The sequence below is a fragment of the Sorex fumeus genome, unplaced genomic scaffold (genome assembly GCF_029834395.1).
Source record: "Sorex fumeus unplaced genomic scaffold, SorFum_2.1 ptg000098l, whole genome shotgun sequence".
Taxonomy (NCBI): domain Eukaryota; kingdom Metazoa; phylum Chordata; class Mammalia; order Eulipotyphla; family Soricidae; genus Sorex; species Sorex fumeus.
In genome coordinates, this window is record NW_026606155.1 from 48726155 (window position 1) to 48750318 (window position 24164).

Here is a 24164-nt window from a genome sequence, read left to right on the forward strand (position 1 = left end):
TGTAACCCTATAATCATTCAACCAAAATCTCTCCGTATTTTTCTGATTCTCTTGTCCCTGCCAGTTACCATTTAATTATCTGCTTCTCAGTTTGATTGTTTTGGTTTCCACATCAAGATACAACATTTGTCCTTCTGTATCTGGTTTAACTTATTTGACATAATAAAGCAGGTTCATCTATGTTTTCTCAAATAGCCTGGAAGATTTTAAAAAAATCTTGTTGCCTGTGTATTCAGCCTTTTCATTATTTATTTATCATCCAGCACTTTTGTTTATTGCTTCTACTTCTTGACTTGTGAATAATGCTGAAATGTAATAGGTATTTTGATGACACTTTAAGATTGATATTTTATTTCATTGTTCTTAATCATAATTATTTTGCCAATATGAATTTTCTGTGGTTTCCTAGCTAAATGTTCACTGTCACTGTCACTGTCCTCCCGTTGTTCATCGATTTGCTCGAGTGGGCCTAGTAACGTCTCCATCATGAGACTTCTTGTTACTGTGTTTGGCATATCGAATACATCACAGGCGGCTTGCCAGGCTCTGCTGTGCGGGCGAGATACTCTCGGTAGCTTGCCGGGCTCTCCGAGAGGGGTGGAGGAATCGAACTCGGGTCGGCCATGTTGGCTGCATGCAAGGCAAACGCCCTACCGCTGTGCTATCACTCCAGCTAAATGTTAGGATTTCAAAATTATATTTTTATGAAATATATCATCTATATTGTCATAGAGATTACATTCACTCTTTAGATCTCTTGGACTATAGGAATATTTCAATATTATTTATCTCTACTACTGAGTATGGAGTATCTTTCCATTTAATTGTATGTACTACAATTTCTTCTACAAATGGTGTAAAATTTTAAATATATGTCTTTAATTTTTTCTGGGTTGAATCTATCCCAAAGTATTTTATTATTTTTTATGCTATTGCAAATGGGCTTTAATTTTTCATTTTAACTTAAATGGATACAATTTTTCTGTAATCATAATCTTGTACACTTGTCATTGATCTGGTGCTAGTACTACAATTTTTATTATTATTGCATGATGTTTTAATTTTCAACACAAAAGTACTGCAAATATTTTATTAATTTAGTTAATATTGTTTCAATTAAAATTTTTTAACAGGAGAATTTCATTGTGGATTTGAAGATGGTAACATTTGCTTATTCACCCAAGATGATACAGATAATTTTGATTGGACAAAGCAAAGTACTGCAACAAGAAATACAAAATATACCCCAAATACAGGACCTAATGCTGATCGTAGTGGCTCCAAAGAAGGTATGAATATGAAATAATGTTAAAAATATTTACTCTCTAATCTTGAATATTTAGGAATTACATTAATAAAAATTTTACAATAATTAACTATAGAATTTTATTTTATTTTATTTTTGCTTTTTGGCTCAAACCTGGCGATGAACATGGATTACTCATGGCTCTGCTCTCAGGAATTACTCATAGCGGTGCTCAGGGACCATAAGGGTTGCTGGGAATCGAACCCGGGTTGGCCACGTGTCAGGCAAACACCCTACCTACTGTACTATAGCTCCAGCCCTATTAACTATAGGTTTGAAGTTTAAAGAATAAACCATTAAATTTTTATTGCGAAACATCAATAATTTAGATATTTGTTGACTAGCTGTCTCTGAAAACTCACACATATATACATAAATTGTAAATTAGGTCTTTTTTTTAGTTTCAAGTCTAAAATTCCAATTTTGTCTTGTTTATATATTTTAAAGAATATTATATTTAATTATAGAAGTGATTTATTCTTTCTTTTTCTGTTTTTTGAGCCATACATTCAGTGGTACTCAGGTATTCTGAGCTTATTCATTGCTCTGTGCTCAGGGATCACTCCTGTTGATGCATGGGGGACCATTTGGAGTGTTGAGATTCAAACCTGGGGATGGCCATATGTCCCACTGTACTATCACTCTGGCCTAAATAGTTAATTCTTCATATTTTTATATATGAAGATTTTATGAAGAACATGCAGATCTTCTTTACTCGGATGTGGTTTTGTTTTGTTTTGTTTTGTTGTTGTCCTGGCTTCCTAAACAGTACCTGGGACCCCTCCTGGCAAGTTCTCCAGGATACAGTACCACTGGGGTCCGCCATGCCAAGAGTTATCCTGGCCATGTAGGCAGTGCTTGGAGGGTCTCCAGTATCATGTTCAGCAGTGCCTGTAGGCCTCCATGGCTGCACCCAGTTATATTTTGAGGGTCATATGGAGTCGTGGGATTAAACTGGGGTTAGCTGCATACAAGGCAAGGGACCGAAGTACTGTACTAACTCTCCAGCCCCATATTCTTACTTTGCGTGAAAACTAAAACCTAACAATTCCGAATTTCAAGTTACCAAATTAAAATATATTTAAATATTTTATTTTTCTTTTTAAAGGTTTTTATATGTACATTGAGACATCGAGACCCAGATTGGAAGGTGAAAAAGCTCGACTTCTCAGTCCTGTTTTCAGCATAGCTCCCAAAAACCCTTATGGACCCACAAACACTGCATATTGTTTCAGCTTCTTTTATCACATGTATGGACAACATATAGGTGAGATGGCAAGAACTGCTCGTTTATTCTAAAGTAAATCCTAACTAAAAAGAAAAAGGTTCACAAGCACACTAATTAAGTTAAAATTTAGTCAGAAATTGTATTGACTTTAAATTACTTATCTGCACATTGCAATATAAGATATTAAACATATTTCACCATCATGTTCAAACTTTAAATTAGAACTTGATATTTTGGAACATTAGATGGCCTCTATAGAATATCATTTCTGAATACCATTTGTGGTGTTTTCCTTATCTGCTTTTTATCTAAGAAAATGTATTTAAATAATTAGTACATGTATATTAATGGTAAGAGAAATACTCATAATTGAGAGACATGTACATTTAGCACCATATATATAAGGAATATGTATGATTTTCCCTGTTTACAAAATATCTCTAACATATCAATTAGAAATAGAAACATCTAAGGTCCTAGAAAGAACACAAAATTCTGAAGTTTTAAATATGTTGAGTTTCAGATCGTGGACAAGGGATTATGGATGCAAATCGAACTAAACTAAAAGCGAGTACTTTAGGAGTAAGTAAAACATTTTCTCTAAGCACAAGAAAGGGTCTTTTTTACTTTTTTCCTTTGTCTTTTTTTTTAATTGAATCACCCTGTGCTACAGTTACAAAATTTCCATGTCTGAGTTTCAGTGACACAATGATTGAACACCCATTCCTCCACCAGTATATATTTTGCACCACCAATGTCTCCAGTATCCCCCTGCCTCTATTGCAGACAATTGCCCTCTTACTTTCTCTCTCTTTCTACTTATGGGTATTATGGTTTGCAATACAGATTAAAGATAATGAGAGGCCATCATGCTTGGTAGTTTATCTATTTTCAGCACATATCTCCCAACCAAAGCAATCCCTCCAACCATCATTGACTTAGTCATCCCTCCTGTATCCCAGCTGCCTTCTCCACCTGTTCATAAGGCAGGCTTCCAACCATGGAGTAATCTTCCTTGCCCTGGTCTCTAGTGCTATTGGGTGTTAGTCTTACATTATGATAGTTTACATTCCACAAATGACAGCAGTTATTCTATGTCTACCCTGCTTTTTTTTGAACATTTCACTTAGCACAGATATTCTTCATGACCATCCACTTATAAGCAAATTTCATGACTTCATCCTTCCTAACAGCAGCATAGTATTCCATGGTGTGGATGTGCCATAGTTTCTTTATCCATTCATCTATTCTCAGGCAAAAAGGTTGTTTCCAGATTCTGACTAGTGTGAATGTGCATTGCAATGAATGTAGGAGTGCATATGGTGTTTCTGCTATATGTTTTGGGCCCCCAGGGCATAATCCCAGGAGTGGTATTTCTGGGCCAAATGGGAGCTATATTTCTAGTTTTTTGAGGAATGTCCATATTGCTTTCCAAAATGGCTGAACCAATCAGCATTCTCACCAACACTGAAGGTTCCCACCAACTCTCCACAACTGTTCCTGGTTTGATATGTGCCAGTCTCTGTGGTGTGAGATGATATCTCGTTGTTGTTTTGATCTGCATATCTCTGATAATTATTGATGAAGAACTTTTTTATGTGTCTTTTGGCCATTTGAATTTCTTCTCTGAGAAAGTTTCTGTTCATTTCATCACCTCATTTTCTGATGGAATTGGATGTTTTCTTTTTCTAGAGTTCAACCTGTGCCCTGTATATCCTTGATAATAACCCCTTATCTAAAGGGTCACTTAATCACTTAATCACTTAACTTCCCGTTAGTCGTCGATTTGCTCGAGCGGGCGCCAGTAACGTCTCCATTTGTCCCTGTCGCGTGCTAGTGTAGCCCAATGGCATCTCTTCGCTCCGGGAACATGGAGGGCCTCAAACCGATCGTTCATGACCTTGACAAAGAAGTCTGACCATCTGGTAGGTGGGCGGCCACGCGGTCTCTTGACATCCCGTGGAATCCAATCAGTAACAGCTCTAGTCCAACGGTCATCTTTAAATCTCATTACGTGACCAGCCCATCTGATTTTCGACACCTTGGCAAATGAGACAGCGTCCCTGATCCTTGATCGTCGACGGATGTCAGAACTCCGGATTCGTTCTCTCATTTGAGTGAAACGTGATATTCCAAGCATAGCTCTTTCTATTCTTCTTTGGGAGACCTGAATGGCGTTCTCATCTTGTTTGCGTAGGGCCCAGGTCTCTGAGGCATATGTTAATGCAGGAAGAACAGTGGAATCAAAGAGATGTGCCCGGAGCCGGAGGTTCTTCGTCCTCTTAGCTATTGCTTCGACGTTCTTGAAGGCGTTCCAAGCCGCTCTCTTCCTCCTGCGCAGCTCGGGTGCCAGGTCATTTGTCATGTTGACCTCTCGACCTAGGTACACATAGCTGTTGCATTCGGAGATGGTCGTTCCATTGAGAGGATGTGAGGGCGATCTGGCTGCGACATCTGTCACCCCATTGATCGCCAGGGTTGATTCGGCTGATCTGGCTGGCTAGGCGGGTGTCCCCTTCCTCCCTCACCGCTCCATGTGCGTCCCTCCCGAAGCTGCGCGCTCGGTCGAAGAGGACGGCCTTCCCCGATAGAGACGGACCGGTCTTCGGTCGAGGGTATACGAGTAGCTGCGCTCCCCTGCTAGAACCTCCAAACAAGCTCAAGGTCCATCTAAAGGGTATTCAGTGAATATCATTTCCCATTCCATAGGATGTCTTTGTATCCTGGTCATGTTTTCTTTTGAGGTGCAGAAGCTTCTTGGTTTAAGATAGTCCCATTTGTTTATCTCTGATTCCACTTGCTTGCTCAGTGGCATTTCATCTTTGAAGATACCTTTAGCTTCAATGTCTTGGAGCACTTTGCCGACTTTCTCTTTAATGTACCTTATAGGTTCTGGTCTGACGTTGAAATCTTTAATCCATTTTGATCTGACTTTTGTGCATCATGTGTTAGGTAGAGGTCTGAGCCCACTTATTTTTTCATGTAGCTTTCCAGTTTTACCAGCATCATTTTTTAAAGAAGCTTTCCTTGCTCCATTTTATATTACTTGCTCCTTTATCAAAGATTAGATGATCACATACTTGAGGATGTGTGCCAGGATATTCAACCCTATTTCATTGGTCTGCATATTTTTGTTCCAATACCATGTTTTAATTATTACCGCTCTGTAGTACAGTTTGAGGTTGGAGAATATGATGCCTTCCATCTTTTTTTCCCAGAGAATTCATTGATATATCCTTGGGGACTTGTTGTTCCATATGAACAACAGGAGTGTTTGATCAATTTCTTTGAAGAATGCCATGGTTATCATTATAGGGATCTCATTGAATCTCTATAATGCTTTGGGAAGTATTGCCATTTTGACACAGTGGAGTTAATTCTCCCAATCCATGAGCAAGGGATGTGTTTCCATTTCCCTGAGTCCTCTTTTATTTCTTGAAGTAGCATTTTAGAATTTTCTTTGTAAAGGTCCTTTATCTGCTTAATTAAACTGATTCCAATGTACTTGATTTTCTGAGCATGATTTTGAGTGGTATTTTATTTTTCATATCACTTTCTTCTCATTAGTTTCATATAGGAAAGCCACAGACTTTTGGGTATTGACTTTATAGCCTATGACTTTACTATACAAGTCTATTTTTTCTAGGAACTATTTGATTTAGATTCTCTAAGTGTTGTATTATGCCATCTGCAATTAATAAGAACTTTATTTCTTCTTTTTCTATCTTGATGTCCTTATTATCTTTTTCTTGCCTAGCTGCTATGACAAATACTTCCAGTACTATATTGAATAGGAGTGGCAAGAGTGGGCATCCTTGTCTTGTCCCTGCTCTTAGGGGGATGGCTTTTAGTTTTTCCTCATTGAGCATAATGCTTGCCATGGGCTTGTGGTAGACGACTTTGACTATATTGAGCAAAGTTCCATCAATTCCCATTTTGGTGAGAATTTTCATCATAAATGGGTGCTGAATCTTGTCAAATGCTTTCTCTGCATTTATTGATATGATCATGTGATATTTATCTTTTCTCTTATTGATATGATAGATTATGTTGATTGACTTTTGAATGTTAAACTATGAAAAGGGTATTTTTTTTCAGTAGAGATGAGCTTGAGAAGATAAAATACTGGTAATGAGGAAACAAAAGATAAGAGGTAGTATGAAGGTGTCTTTATTAACTTAATAAAATAATAATATACAAATATTTATACAAATGAGTAAAGGGACACATAATATAAATGAGTTACTACTGCAGTATTTAAATATGTATCCTTGATGAGTTTATTAAAATGTGGTAAAAATAAACTAACTGTCCATTTCCTACAGTGAGGAAAACTGAAAGTGAGATTGCTTCATGAATTTTAAGCAACTAGTAATGCAATGATTCAAAATCACAGCCAGCATTATTAGTTAGTTTTCTTCACAGTGGATCAATAGGTAACAAGATTGGAAGGATTACCCTAATATAGTAAAAAGTAACCCCAACTTGAAGTAAAGAAGAACTTGAAGTTGAAAGAGCATATCTCTGTGTTGTGTATTCAGTCTGTAATATTTCATAGAAATCACTTAAAATCTATATTTTCGCATGAGTAAAGTAGGAATAGGGATTTCTATTTAAAAGTTTTGCACTTCAATAATCTTTAACTACTTTGACTATCAAATCATCTTTTTGGTGGAATTTGACACACCCGAAGTACTCAAGGATTACTCCTGGCTCTCTGCTCAGGGATCTCTCCTGGTGGGACTAACGGGGCCATTTGTGGTCAGAGGAATCAAGCAGGTTTGCTGCATGAGAGAAAAAGTGCCTTCCTCCCTGTACTATAACTCTCATCTTCCTACAATATTTGTGTATGTGTTTGGGGCGATGGGGTATGTATTTTATTTTATTCTCTTTAGTTTTCTTCTCTCTTTTTTTTTTAAAGAACTACAATATTAATCAGGTATTCATCATGAACCAGGACTCTGTTTTTAATGCTTCTTGAATGTTTTTGATCTATACAACACTTACTTACTTACTTAACTTCCCATTAGTCGTCGAGTTGCTTGAGCGGGCGCCAGTAACGTCTCCATTTGTCCCTGTCACGTGCTAGTGTAGCCCAATGGCATCTGTTCGCTCTGGGAACATGAAGAACCTCAAACACATCGTTCATGATCTTGATGAAGAGGTCTGACCATCTGGTAGGTGGGCTGCCACGCGGTCTTTTGACATCCCGTGGAGTCCAGTCGGTAAAAGCTCTAGTCCAGCGGTTGTCTTTAAATCTCATTACGTGACCAGCCCATCTGATTTTTGACACCTTGGCAAACGAGACAGCGTCCCTAATTCTTGATCGTCGATGGATGTCAGAACTCCAGATACTTTCTCTCATTTGAGTGAAACGTGATATTCCAAGCATAGCTCTTCTTTGGGAGACCTGAATAGCGTTCTCATCCTGTTTGCATAGGGCCCAGGTCTCTGAGGCATATGTTAATGCAGGAAGAATAGTGGAATCAAAGAGATGTGCCTGGAGTCAGAGGTTCTTCATCCTCTTAGCTATTTCTTCGACATTCTTGAAGGCGTTCCAAGCCGCTCTCTTCCTCCTGCGCAGCTCGGATGCCAGGTCATTGGTCATGTTGACTTCTCGACCTAGGTACACATAGCTGTTGCATTCGGAGATGGTCGTTCTGTTGAGAGCGAATGGGGCATCAGGAATGAGGCTGTTTCTTATAAACATTGTCTTCGTAAGATTCAGTTGTATTCCTACCTTTCCACACTCACGATCAAAGTTGGCCAGCTTTTGTGCCACTCGGCTGATGTTTGGTGTTATTAAAACAATGTCATCAGCAAAGCGGAGGTGGTGTAGTTGCTGACCATCTATCTTCACTCCCATTCCTTCCCATTCCAGTCATCGCATGATGTTCTCGAGGGTGGCACTGAAGAGTTTCGGTGAAATGGTATCACCCTGCCGCACCCCTCTCTTGACATCAACGATCACTTCTTTGTAGAATGGTGAGATCCTGGTAGTGAATCCGCAATACAGCTCATGGAGGATCCTGATGTATTGGGCTTGAATGCCCTGATTGGCTAGGGCTTCAATGACTGCTTCCGTCTCAACAGAATCAAAGGCCTTCTCTAAATCAATGAACGTTAAACAGAGCGACATCTTGAACTCCCAAGAAACCTCAATGAGCTTGGTTATCGTGTGGATATGGTCGATGGTGCTGAATCCTTTGTGGAACCCGGCTTGCTCGCATGGTTGTACTTCATCTAGTGTTCTGCCAATCCTATTTAGGATTACTTGAGTGAACAACTTGTAGATGACAGACAATAGGCAGATCGGGTGATAGTTGACAATGTCATGGATGTCTCCCTTCTTGAACAGTAGTACGGTCCTGCTGGTTTTCCATTGGGATGGAAACTTGCATTCACACAGGTAGCATGTGAAGAGCCGAGCCAGCGTATTGATGAGTACTGATGGCAGGTTCTTCAGGTGTTCAGGTCTGACCTTGTCTGGGCCAGGTGCTGTTCGTTTCTTTACTGACGAAATGGCGTGTCGGATTTTGGAAGGGAGAACGTTGGGAACGACATATCCATCCTGTGGAATTTGGTATGTCAGCAAGTGGACATGGCTATCGAAGAGATTTGAGTAGACATCATGGATAATCTTCTCCATTGCCCTTCTGGAGGCTGTGATGGATCCATCAGGACGTCAGAGTGCAGTCATCTTGGTCTTATAGTTGGCAAAGGACAGGCAGGCGTTACTAATACTTTTCCCGGCTTCTGCCACATCTACCAGCACTTCTGCTCTTCTCTCTTTGAGGTCTTCCTTGATAGCATCTCTGCACTACTTTGCGAGCTCGGACATTAGCTTGCGGTTGCCTGAGGCATGCGCCAAACCACGCTGGCAAATAAGCTCAAGAGTTTTCGAAGACAGGCATTTTTTTTGTGGCTATCTCTCTCTTGGCAGTCCTCACACATTCATGGAGGTGCTGAACCAGTCGATCGTATTCCTCGTCAATGCTGTCAACAATGGCATCTTTCCATGTTGCTGCAATAGTGCCAAAGAGCTCCCAGTTGGTGGTCGTTCTGGGAGTTCTCTTTTTAAACTTTGCAGCCCTTTCTCCCCGCTCTGTGAAGTAGAATTTTGCACGAAGGAGACGGTGGTCTGATCCCATTCGGAATTTTGGGACAACAGCGACATCGGTCAGGCAAAACCATCAATTGAATATGATGTGATTTATTTCGTGGAATCGTCCACCGGGAGACTCCCATGTCCAACGTTTAGATTCTGCCTTCTGGAACTGTGAGTTACCATGGATGGTCTTGGTCGACATGATGAACTCAGACCGTCTCTCACCCTGTTTGTTCCATTCTAGGCCATGGGTCCCGATGTGAAGTTCTTCAGCTGATCTTCTCGGTCCTATCTTGGCATTAAAATCACCCACAATGATCTTGTAGAAGGTGTGGTCTTCTTAATAGAACTTTTCCAGCTCCATGTAGAACTTCTCGATTTCTCTTTCATCATAATGAGATGTTGGTGCATAGACAACGAAGATAGAAACTGCCAGCAGTGAGCCACATCTATTCAAATGTAAACGTCCGATTTGGGTTGTTAGGCATTCGAATGAATCAATGCTCTTGGCCAAGTTTGTGTTGACAAGGACAACGACGCCTCCGACACCTCTTTTATCACATGTTCCGAGGAACAGTTCTTCTCCAGTGTCGAAAACGGCATGGTGAGATTTGTGCCTTCTTGTCTCGGTCAGACCAATGATGTTGTACTTGATCATTCGCACTTGTACCATCAGGTCCTTGATGGATGCATCTGATGCTAGTGTACATGCATTGGAATTACAGATGATCATTTTTGTCTTCCTTTGTTGTGGCTGCTTAGTTCGGCCTTGAGATTTTATCGGCCTCTCCTTTCTCATCCTTCTCAGTGCTGCCATGTCGGTGAAGCCTTCAGGGTCAGGTGAATGAGACCAGTTGTAGTTACTGGTTTTGGCATATCGAATACACAGCGGATAGCTTGCCAGGCTCTTCTGTGCGGGCGGAATACTCTCGGTAGCTTGCCAGTCTTTCCGAGAGGGATAGAGGCTTTTGGGGCAACCTCTAATAGCCCTCGTAGGTGTTGCCATATTTGATCCCTATCAAATATGGTACGGCAATTCCGGAAGATAGGTATTTAGTGTCTTATGATGTGTCACACGGCTGCGAAGCCGTGAAGTATGGCGGCGGCTGGGTAGTGGAGGTAGTGTCGGTAGTGGAGGTCTGCCAGTGGGGTATTTATCTGGTCCCGGTAGGGGTAGGGTGGGTCTTCTGTGCGCAATCTGATCCCTGGGTCTCAGGGCGGGGTAGGGTGGGGCTCCTGATTAGAATCCCTTTGTCACCTGTGGTTGGTGGGAGCAAGCAGAGAATATCTGTCCCTGGGTCCGTTGAGCCTGGAGTCCAAGGTCTCAGAGAGTTCCGCTTATCTTGTTCTGTGGATCTTCAGTCGTGGTGTGCGTCTTAGCCAGAGCTGCCACGTGGGTCCAGAAAGCGTCCTGGAGTGTGGCGGCGGCTGTGGATGGTGGGAGCAAACAGAGAATCTCTGTCCCTGGGTCCGTTGAGCCTGGAGTCCAAGGTCTCAGAGAGTTCCACTTATCTTGTAATCCAAGGTCTCAGAGAGTTCCACTTATCTTGTAATCATAAAGATCATTATTCTGTTTCTTGAATGAAAAATTTTTAAATGTTTATTTATTGATTTTTAATTTGTTGTCCAAACTCAGCTGTAATCAGGTCTTACTCTTGGCTCTGTGCTCGAGAGAACATTTGTGGTGTCAGCCACCAAACCTGGATCAGTTGCAACAAGGCAAGCCCTACCTACTATACTCTCAGTTTCTGAAAAAAAAAAAAAAATTAGCCAACACATCCAAAATATCATAAGTGAAAAGTAGCGTATCCATGATACCAACCTGGGATGCTAGATAGAGTTCACTTCTTCCAATCTGCAGGAAACTTGATTTTCAGGAAAACTTAGGTAGTTTTATACTTAGAAGACTAATTATAAATTTTGTGTATCAATATGCATGATGAAATCTTTGAATTGGGAAAATAACCTTACATGAGTAGGAAAAATTACAGAAGCATTAAATGTACACTAGAAAATCTATGAGAGCTGTAGGAGAGTAAGCCTGATCTCAATAGTTTGTCACACAATATTTAAATTACTTCAATATATCACTGAATGACTGTCATCTTGTTGTTCTTCTATTTACTCGAGCAGGAGCCAGTAATGCCTCCATTCGTCCCAGCCCTGAGATTTTAGCAGCCTCTTCTTACTCCTATTCCCCAATACTGCCATATTGGAGGCTCTTTCAGGGTCAGGGGAATGAGACCTGTTTTTGTTACTGTTTTTGATGTATTAAATAAGCCACAGGGAACTTGCCAGACTTTACCATGCGAACAAGATACTCTCAGTAGCTTGTCAGGCTCTCTAAGATATATATAATGGTCGAGGAATATGTACCTCATATGTGAGGCTCGGCCTGAGCATGTGCAAAGAGGCCTGGAGCGTGATAGCAGTTGGGTAGTGGAGGTCGCCTGCCAGCTGGATCCCTTGGGGTGAGTAGGACTCTCACCCACCCCCCCTCTGGGGTACCCCGAGGTGAAAACTGCCTGGCGCAGATATATATATATATATATATATACACATATATATACCCATATATATATACATATATATAATATATACCTTTTTTTGCTATTTTTTGGGGGTTTCACACCCGGGGTTGCACAAGGGTTACTCCTGCCTCTGCACTCAGGAATTACTCCTGGCGGTGATTGTAGGACCATATGGGATGCTGGGAATTGAACCCGGGTTGGCCCTATGCAAAGCAAATGCCCTACCCCCTGTGCTATAGCTCCAGCACCAATACATGCCTTTATGATAAATCTAATTATCTTTTAACTCACATTCAAATTTCCTACATATTTTATGCGAATCCAAGATAATTTTAGTATATATTTTATTTTATCACTATGATTGTTATACTTTTTGTCAATGAACATTCAGTTTATTTTCTGCAAGATGACATTTTTCTATTTTCCCCAATGTTCTTACCCAGTTAACCCTCTGATTTCTGCAATTTATCTACCTTACATGTGACAAAATACTGCAGTAGTCTTTCAGGTTTATCGTTTCTGTCCCTATAAGCAGTCATAATCATACTGCTTACTAAAATCTGTGCAGAAACATATGTTCCAGGTACCAGATAACCAACTAGAACTAGATAAGCTAACTCATTAGGGAGCTCTGCCTCTGGCTAAAACTTTTTCTCTTTGCAAATATTAGTCTAAGTTAGTTGTTCATATGAAAACCCCAAGGGCTTTTAGAGTCATTGATTTTACAAATTACATTATTAGTGGTATTTTTTTTGGAGTTGCAGATTCAGAAATTATTTGTTCTAGATTTCTATTGCCAATGCAATAATTACTTCTTGAAAATTCATAAATAATCGTTGCTACTTTAATTATGACTAATGGAAAAAGTATATTATTGAGATTAATTATATTTTAATAATAAAGATAGGTGACCATTTATACATGAAAAATACTTCTTTGAAATAAGTCAAATGTTTTGTTACTAATATGTTGCCTACATAGCAGATTTTTTCCAAATTTTGTGAAAACATTTACTTTTATGTAGAAGTATTGCTATTTATTCAGCCATTGATTAACCTGATTGAATTGGGCATGCACTCCATATTACTTTTTTTATTTAGAATGTCAATTTTATTTTATTGTTTATTATTATTATTATTATTATTATTTTAATCACTGTGAGACACAGTTACGTTTTCCTGTTTGAGTCTCAGTGATACAATGATCAATTACCCAACCCTTCACCAGTGCACATCTTTCACCACCAAGGTCCCCAGTATCCCCACCCAATCCTGCCTCTTTCCCTGCCTCTATGGTAAACAATCCCCCCCTTACTCTCTTTTGTATTGCTTGTTATGAGTAGCATAAGATGTTGCATGGCCACGAGAGCAGCCATGTTCTCCTGGAATTCTAAACATTTAGATAATTACGGTCTGGAGAAAACTCTGCAACAAGCTTCTTGGTTCAGAGATTCTTTTGTGTGTCTCTGGATCATGCTGTGCCACCAGTTCTTACTGCTGTTTTGGATTTCTTTCAAGATTTATGGCTCTCTGAAATAAGACCAATATATGAGCGTGTATAGCTGAGCAGGAGGTGGTTTGTGGGTGTAGCTCCCACATACCTAACTTTAAGACGTTTAATTTCTTCGTAAATTTGACCCCAAGTTGTTGGGGTCCAGCCAAAGTCACAGCAGCAATTTTGGGGTATCTGGAAGTCTGAAGTCACCATCAGGCTGCTGATGCACTCGCCCTGCAGGTAGACGTTGACCTGCTGGTGGCACCATAACCCCATAAACACATTTTTTTATCCATAGTTTCTAGGGGTCAATTTCCTTATCTGATGCTAGTAGTTCAAAGGTTTCATATTTTAAATTTTTTTTTTATGAGAATGCAGGTTAACTCTTGGACAAGATTGCAATCTAATCTGAAGAATTTAACTGGGAATGAGTTAAATTCTAAGTCCATTCTCCTCTTTCTTAACAAGTCTCACTCCCTCAAGATATTGGATTGAAGAAGTGGATTCATGACTACTTTCAGGGGCCTCTCGTAATTCCTCACCATATGGTTATCTCTACAGAATTTTCTGGTGCCATGACATTATACACTCTCTATGTCATGCAGTCCATGTAAGAGAGCAATCTTGTACAGTCTCTTTGAAACCTATAAATGACATCCCATAACCTCTACTCTAATCTATTTATAATAACTGCTGATAGTTCCAAAGCACATGCAAGGGACAAAATTACATGTGGTTGTAAGTACTAGGAGTGTGATATCATTTGGAATCATCTTAGTCATTGTCTGCCATGCTGGTTAAATTTCTTCTTAAAAAAAAGTTCAGGAAAATTGACTAAAGAAGAAAATTAATGAAAACTATAATAGGTTGCCATTATAATAATATCACTATATAATAGAGTATACATTACATAATCTACAATACTGATATATGCATGGTATAATATAACTTAGAGATGTTAAATAATATTATTTCAGTGATCATATACATAGTGGTAGACATTCTAATTCTTAATTTAGTAACCAGAAGTATAATGTTCTTGCAAAGAAAATAAGTCTCATATAAGGTAACTGCATGTCATAAAAAACTTGTTAAAAATTAGATTAAAGGTAATTCATTTATTTCCAAGAGAAGATGATATCTAAGTATCATACCAATTTAAGAAAATAAAGATAGCAGTACAAAAGACATAAAAATATTCATTAAGTATTATAAAATTATTCAAAAGCTTGTTCTAGAAAAATTACTTCACTGTGATGCAAATGGGAAGCATGCAAAGTATTTCATTAATGATTTCTACTCTTTGAAGAACATTAAGTTTAGGAAGACATGATAGAAAAGGGGTTTCAGTTGGACATATTTTAAGAGAAAAGGGGATAGAAATACAGGACAAATTTAGATATAAAATCATCAGAAGAAGAACTGTTTAAAAAATTAAAATTTCAAGTTCTATGTGGAAATTAATCCTGGTGAAAATGATATATCAAATCTATAGAGGTGGAAAGAAACTTAGTAGAAGTGTGGCTTTATATGCAAGGACAACAGGCACATGTAAAAGTTGTCTTTCTAAAAGTAACACTTTTCTTTGTAAAATAATTGCAAAGGTTGCATGTTTGAAGAATGCAATATTTTAGGGGAGTAATAAATGGAAGCAATAACATAACAATAAAGAGTTGTAGTAGGTAGAGTCAAGAATATTAATCTTTAAGGCTTTAAAATGTATTTAAGCATATAATGATCACTTTATATCTCTGTCACTTCCTGTATTTAGAAATCCCAAATTGCAGTGCTAACTGATTTTCTCGGTGCCTTTTTCACTATTGTTTCCTGGGTAAAGATACTTATTCAACATTAATACCATAAGGACATGAAGGACTTATATCTTCCTTGTTTCTCTCTGAAAATCTCCAATGTATATTCCAGCTGTGCTTTCTCTAAATCAAGTGTGTCTATTTTGAAACTTTTCATGGCTGCTATTCATGGTCCTAATGAATTGTGTATTTGGGGAGTAGAAATAATCTGTCCCCAGGATATGGTACCCTAGTAATGTCAATATTTGTGAATGAATATGGGGCCCCTTGGAGGGGAGCGGGTTGAGCTTTCCTCCCCACCCCGACCAGGGCTCCGGCAGCCAAAGACCTCCAGGACCAGCCACCACCATGCTGAGACCACTCTCCGCACACATGAAGGTACCGGCAGAGGGACAAAGCCACGCGGGTTCCAGGGCTGAGATCTCCAAGCCTACTCAGATTGGGACTGGGCATCCTCCACCCAGATCCTCCAAATTCCAGTAGGTGTGGGTCACATCCACCAACTGGTCCCCTGGCACCGTGTAATTCCATCAACGGCCAAGACTCAGACTATAAAAACCAGCTCCCGGAACTGCACGGCCGCATTTGCAGCCGCACGACATCTTATTAGGACATCTTATTATCTCATTCCTACTTTGGACAAACTGGCAGGCTACCGAATGTAGCCTGCCCACACGGCAGAGTCTGGCAAACTCCCCGTGGCGTACCCAATATGCCAAATACCAGTAACAATGATGGGTCTCATTCTCCTAAAGAGCCTTGAATATAATCTCAGGGCTAGGATGAAGGAGACGTTACTGGGGCCTGCTTGAGGCAAACGACGAATAACATGATGATTTGTGATTTGTGATGGTATTCATTAAGAATATCTGTCACTGTCACTGTTACTGTCCTCCTGTTGTTCATTGAATTGCTTGTACGAGCACCAGTAACATCTCCATTGTGAGACTTCTTGTTACTGTTTTTGGCATATTGAATACGTCACGGGGAGCTTGCCAGGCTCTTCCGTGTGGGCATGATACTCTTGATAGCTTGCCAGGTTCTCTGAGATGGATGGAGGAATCGAACCTTAGTTGGCCACATGCAAGGCAAGCGTCCTAACCCCTGGGCTATCGTTCTAGCCCTTTAAGTACGTAAATATTTTAAATTGTGCAATAGAATAAGTGGGCTAGACTGATAGCCCAGCAGTAGGGCGTTTGCCTTGCACGTGGATGACCTGGCTGACCCAGGTTTGATTCCTTTGTCCCTCTCAGAGAGCCCATCAAGCTGCCGAAAGTATCTTGCCCACACAGCAAACCCTGACAGGCTCCCTGTGATGTATTCTATATGCTAAACACAGTAACAAGTCTCACAATGAAGACGTTACTGGCCCGCTTGAGCAAATCGATGAACAACGGGAGGACAGTGCTACAGTGCCACAGATAGAATAAGTACTTTTTTTTTCCTTGTTTAATCATCTAGCCATCTAATATTATTCCTTCAAAATTCAACACAAACCATCTACTCAGAGTCTTCCCTATTCTCCTTTATTTTCTATTTCCATATACCTGGCAAAGTTTAAAGACTGTAGAGAATGAGAACCAAGGTGTAAAAATAGAGAAGAAAAGAATGCTATTCTTATAGTAGAGTAGAAAGTAGAGCAAAAATAATGAAATAGTCCATATAAGAAATCTGAATTATGTCAGAGAAGAGAATGTCTGGTGTAAGTCATGATTCAGGAAAAGTTGTTAGACACTAAAGTACAGATTTAACTGGATATGAGAAGACATAGTAATGACTGGAGGAAATAAACTGACATTTTCTATCCAAGATATATCTGCAATTATATATTGAAAAAATACTAACAATAGATGCACGCAGCCATTTCTATTCAAGCAGAAAATAATGATTTTATAATTTCCCACTTTGTCTGTGTATATATAACAAATGATGCTAACAATTACCTATCAGTATACATAGCTCCTGCCTGGAGCTAGATAATTTTGGCACACTCTAATCCTTTATAAAATGTGAAATTCAAATAAATGAATCTGCATTACTATTAGAATAAAACTGTGATTTATATGCTAGTGATCTCAAGGCCTTAAATAGAATAAATTACAATTTAATTAATATTAACTTCTTATTTCAAGTATCCATGGGAAATGTTTGTACATTTTGGATATATATTTACATTATTTATTTAAAATAAATAAAATATAATAAAATAGTAAAAATTAATAAGGACAATAAAATAAAAGAAATATGCAGTCATACTTATAAAATAATACTTATACAAGTTATGATTTAATACATTTATTCAAATTAAAATTAAGAATCATGTCACTGTCAATGTTCTATCCTCCCATTGTTCATCAATTTGCTCGAGCATGCCCAATAACATTTCCATTATAAGACTTGTTGTTACTGTGTTTGGCATATTGAATACGTCACGGGTAGCTTTCCAGGCTTTGTCATGTGGGCGAGATATTCTCTGTAGCTTTCTAGGCTCTCTGAGAAGGATGGAGGAATCGAACACAGGTCGGTTGGGTCGGCCGTGCACAAGGAAAACTCCTTATCACTGTGCTATCACTCCTGTCCAACAACAACACAAGAATCATGTTATAGCATAATTTTTAAAAACCTCAATAGGTTTATCACTACTCACAAAGTATTACAACAAAAAATCATTTGAGCATTTATGACTGTAGTCATGAAATAAGAGAAATCCTCTTTAATCCTAACTCCTAAGGCACAATATATAAATATATATAAAGATTAAATATATATAAATACATTAAATATATAAATATATATATAAAGATTAAAATTAGAAAACTAAGACAAATATCGTTATTTCAAACTAGCTATTTGAAACTTGTATCTTAAAACTATATAACATTTGAAACTTTGTAGTGATGATTAAATTCATACTTAGGTATCTAGTACCTACTAAGACAAAAACACAGAACCTCTAAGGATTTAAAATTAAAGGATATTAGCACAATCCATCAAATTCACTCTGAATTTTTTTACTTTAATACTATAATAATGTGCTGAATCATCTTTGCTGAATTTAACTTCTCTTAAATAGTCTTATCCTATTTCATATGTCTAATATTTTTATCAGAATACAGAAAAATAAGTTTAAATAACTTTTGTCACTTAGAAATCAATACTGTCTCAGTGAACTTTAAAAGAAATCAAACACACACGACATACAAGAGAAAGAGAGAGAGAGGGAGAGATAAAGAGAGAAAAAGAGAGAACATTATTAGAATGAGAAAAGGAAGAGAAAATGAAGCAAAAATATTTTCTGACATGAATAAAAGTCTAAAAGACGATTAGTGACTTTGAGGCAGAAATAAATTTTAAAAAAACCATATATAGAAACATAGCAATCAAACTACAATAAACCAAAAACAAAGAAATTTTCAAACACAGCCTGAGGGAGAAATAGAATATATGCACAGTGGAACAAAGATAAAGTGATGGTTGACTTCGAATTTAAGAGGCTATCTTGAAAGTGGTGGTGGTGGTGGGGGGGGGGGGGGGTGTGTCACAATTCTTCCTTTCCCAAAATCATCTAAAATATGAGGATACTTTTACAGAAAGAAATCTGAGAACTTTTTATCTGCATCAGGTAATCACTGTTATAAGTATAGAAGGATGTCATCAGAGCACAGAGAAATGGTTCCAAATTATAACTCAGATGTGAGGATGTGAATACCATCAGAAACGGTACACAAATAGAACATTTAATGTATATTTTCTTTTCTCTTAGAATTTGTATGAATATTCCTGACTATTAGAATATAATAATATGTATAATTTAGTAAAGGGACAAGATTTGATTCTCTACTTAATAAATGATATTTGTAATTATAATTTTGTAAAATGATAGGATTTGTAAAAGAAGGTGTAGCACAGCGGGTAGGGCGTTCGCTTTACAAGCGGCCAACATGGCCGACCCGAGTTCGATTTCTCCGCCCCTCTCGGAGAGCCCAGCAAGCTACCGAGAGTATTCGATATGCCAGACACAGTAACAACAAAGTCTCCAATGGAGACGTTACTGGGCCCGCTCGAGCAAATCGACGATCAACGGGAGAGCCTTTACCTTTACCTACTTAAGTTTAAACATATCAGTAACTTCATTAAATGTATGTGAACTAAATTATAAAACTGAAAGAGTTAGTACAATAACATAGATGAGTAACATAAAGTTATTTGGAAAAAAAGTAAACAGACATGCAGAAAATCACTTTTGCAAAATTTCACGAATGCAAAATTCTAGAAAAAGCAAACATCATTTGCTAGTGAATGGAGGAAGATCATAATTGCATGGCATAGAAAATGGGCTATTAAGATTTATTGCAAAAGAATTTGAGGGAGCATTCCTGAGAGGTATAACTACTCTATACCTTAATTTAGTGGCACTTACATTGTAGAATGTATCAATCAAAAGTTATTGAGCTTGTCAAGAAGGTTCTTATGAGGCAAAACATGCCTTGCATATGAGAGACTATCGATTCAATTCCCATGGATCCTTGAATATTGCAGGTATATCCTGAATGTTCCTCCTACCCCTCAGAAAAAGAAAAGCTATTGATCTGTATGCTAAAAAATTTCCTTCATCGAACACTTTATTGGTTTTATTAACATATATAAAAAAGTTAATATTTGAATAGCATATACTAAATATTGTCTAATTATTAAGATATTAGAATTTGGAAGACTCTGATTTTCTTACCTTATAACATAGGACAAATTATTTACACACTCTTACTTTTCTCTAATTTTGTGGGGATCAAAATAGGAAGCACTTGATACGATTATTCAGATTAATTTCTTGCATGAAGTATGTTTTCAACATCATCTGTTTCATGGCATTAATTTTACCATTGTTGTTATATTGTTCCTATGTTTAGGGTGTGAAATTGCCGAAGGAGATGTATCAGAGCATGAGACAAAATTTATTTTCATTTTATCTTCACTTGTTTAGAAAAAAAATGAAGCAGGGATGGAACACTGGGATCAAAAAAGAGATGCAGTCAGTTCCTGATTACATACTAAATTAGTTTCTCAGTTCTGCAGTAACAAATAACATACCACAGGAACCAGGCAAATCATACAGAGGTTAAGGAGCTTGCCTTGCATGCAACTGACCTTGATTCCATCCCTAGCACTGCACGAATGTACTGCAAAAAGCCACCCTCTCCTTTATCCCCAAAACCAACATACTGCAAACTTTACCCTTAAAGCAATATGATTTTAATATCTTACAATTCTAGATGACAAATATGAAATAACCCTGCAGCTAAAATTATGGTGTCAAAAAGGCTGATTCCTTGTGAAGTCTCTAATGCAAAATCTATTTTCATTTTCTTTCCAGATTCTAAAGCATGTGTTTAGCATGTCACTCCTTCCATCTTTTAACCGGCTAGTCTGAAAGTAGTGAGTGGTCGCAAGGTCAACCTAAAGCAACCTGCATCAAACTATAAACCAACAGTGTAGGACAGTTTTCTTGCATGCTGCCAATCTTGGTTTGATCCTCAGCACCACATATGGTCCTTGAGCCTACCAGGAGTGATCCCTGAACACAGTCAGTAATAAGCTCTGAACACAGCCAGGTGTGACCCGAAAACAAAACAAACAAACAAAAAAGAAAACAAAATAAACTTGCAATATAGCTTCTTTTTTCTCATTTGGTCTTCTCTTCTATATCAAGTACCTTTCCATGTCCATCTTCTAAAAGATATGTGTGATTACACCTAATGATACTGTAGACTCATTTTTTCATTTTAAGGTCCTGAATCATATCTGTAAAATCCATTTGTCATATAAAATAAGATTTACAAGTTTTAGGGATTAGGACATGATTATCTTTGGAGGCTTGCCATATGCTCCATATATTATAAGAACAAGATCAGAAATGAAAGAAGAAAGGAGAAAGAGATTACTGTTCTGCAGGACTTGGGGGAGCCTATGGGTTTCTGGAGATTAAACCTGGGCTGTGTGAAAAAGGCAAGTGCCCTTCCTGCTGTACTAGCTCTCCAGACACATGTAAAATTATATTAAATTATGAGTATTTGACCAAGGAGAGATAACATTGCAATAAAAACAAATATAAAAAAATAAAATGTAATTGTTGTTTTTAGGTGTTTTAAATGTTTATCTACGTTTGAAAGGGCAGACAACAATAGAGAATCCACTATGGTCTTCAAGTGGAAATAAAGGACAAAGATGGAATGAGGCGCATGTTAATATATATCCAATTACTTCATTTCAGGTAAGAAAAATTTTGTCTGTAGTGATATTGCTGCACATGAGAAAAATGCAAAAACTTAGATGCTTGAATAAACAATAGGAGTCAAAAATATTAAAAAGTATGTGATATAAGCATCACAGAAATCACATGTTTATTTTTCTGTAGTTTTGAAAGATATTTTATAAATAGAAAATGTTTTCATTTTTTATTATTCATCAAATATTATGTTGGAATAATAGCTTATTAAAATTCAGATGTCTTTCTTGAAGAAAATATGACCATGTCTATAAAATGCATATCTATATTTTATTTCTTAAAAACAAACAGTTTCTTATAGTAATGGGACCTGGATAATCAATTCTCAATTAATATATTTGAATTTCACTTGATGGAATTTTATATGCTTTAACAAAATATGTATCTGTGATGAAGTCACTTTAGTAATTGATCCCTTTGATCATCACAGACAAATAACTTTAAACAAGATTATCTTCCTAATTTTCACATTAGGAAAGATTTAAATTCTTTGGAATAAAGATAGTTGCAATATATGTTGTATTTTTCTTATAATTGAAATAAAATAAGCTTACAAGATTTTATATACTTTAGGGGGGCAATTTCACAAAAGTTGTATACTTTTGTTGTCAAATATCAAATTTAGGCCATTGCACATGGAAGACATATATTCTACCAGTGAAACAAACCACAACAGTGGTCATATTCTCAGACTTAAATTTTAAAGGTTGTAACAATGGCTATCATGGTTAAAGATAAAAATTCTTGAAACTGTTTTAGTGGAAAAAATAATAGTTTTAATAACCTTTGTAATTAAATATATGAATGTTAGATATCCATTTTTGTAATTGGTGATTTCCTAGGTATTTTTTTTCATATATAGTAAAAGTACAGAAAAGCTGGTGTTACTAATAATGCCAATTTTCAATTGGGTTATGTCCTTTCATTTTGATGTAACCTATAAAATTATTATACAATTAATTTAAAATTATAGAATATATAGAATAAAATTTTAAATGAACTTTTGAACTTATCCGAAATAAAAGTTCATAATTGTTCAAAATTGTAAATAGTAACAGAATAAGACTATTTAGACATAAAAGTAACTCAAAGCACTGACTATAGCAATCATTTTGTTTCTTTAATGAAAAACACAATTAGGAAAGTTAATCCTGTAACAACATATCATTAAATCACTTTGAACATGAAAGAATTTCAGAGTGTTATTCTTTAAGTAATATTAATATTAAAGGACACCTATTTACACAAGAATTTTTTATTTATAGAACACTTATGTTCTTTTGGACATAGTTTTGCATAATACATGACTTTCATCAAAATCTTTTAGTGCCACATACATCAGTTTAACAAATGTTTTTGAGCATCTACAAGATAAATGTATATATCATAGACAATAGTTTAATAAATACTATTGAGCTACCACCATAAGCCAGGCATAGTACTGGATATAGATATTTAAAAATAATACTTTGCCTTAAATTGGTATTAATATACATTAAAATCATCAAATAATTTAATAACTGCAGTAATCAAGATTTTGAGACCATATCTACCCAGCAAGAATAATGTGGAGAATAGTCAAAGTAGTCTATTATGGGTGGTGAAATCAGAAATAAAGGAATTAGAAATAAAAGGAAAAACTCACATTAATATTGTAGAAATCCAAGTGAATGAAAACATCAAATTCCTATACCACAGATTTAGAAAAGAAAGAAATTATATTTATATAGACTTTTGTATGATGATTGTCACTTAGGTTGCATGTTAAAGACTTGTTCAGGAAGGTAACAACTGAAATTCAAACCATTTAGGATAGCATCATCAATTCCATAACACTATTGAGAAAAATTAGTGAAATTGTAGAAGGAAAAGAGAATGACTAAAAGATATACTGTAGCACTGTAGCACTGTCCTCCTGTTGTTCATCAATTTGCTTGAGCGGGCACCAGTAACGTGTCCATTGTGAGATTTGTTGTTACTGTTTTTGGCATATCGAATATGCCATGGGAAGCTTGCCAGGCTCTGCCATGTGGGCAGGATACTCTTGAGCTTGCTGAGCTCTCTGAGAGGGATGGAAGAATTGAACCTGGGTCAGCGGTGTGCAAGGCAAACACCCTACCCACTGTGTTATCACTCCAAATCTAAAAGGTATACTAATGATTAAAACCTAGCAAAACATTTTCATCTTGGAATTGGTGAGTTAGTCATGAATGACTAAGAAGTTTCAATCTAGAGAATCTTGGGACATTTTTATGCCTTACTTTAAATAACAAGAAGGAGATGAATATCAGGGATAGAAACAACTAGTTCTCCTTTGAGCAACTAGTTCTCCTTTGAGCATGTTAATGTGAAATATCTGTTAAGTACTTTTAAAGATTACAAAACATTGTGGTATATTTCTTC

At 37.2% G+C, this 24164-nt stretch overlaps 1 protein-coding gene across 1 annotated transcript in view; it reads left to right on the forward strand.

Moving 5' to 3' along the window:
* Positions 1 to 24164, forward strand: part of MDGA2 (MAM domain containing glycosylphosphatidylinositol anchor 2) — an 873366-nt gene that overhangs the window by 829388 nt on the left and 19814 nt on the right. The window contains exons 13-15 of the mRNA XM_056133738.1: positions 1134 to 1289; positions 2415 to 2573; positions 21616 to 21746. Coding sequence (XP_055989713.1) covers positions 1134 to 1289; positions 2415 to 2573; positions 21616 to 21746 — 446 coding nt within the window. The remainder of the gene's footprint in view (positions 1 to 1133; positions 1290 to 2414; positions 2574 to 21615; positions 21747 to 24164) is intronic.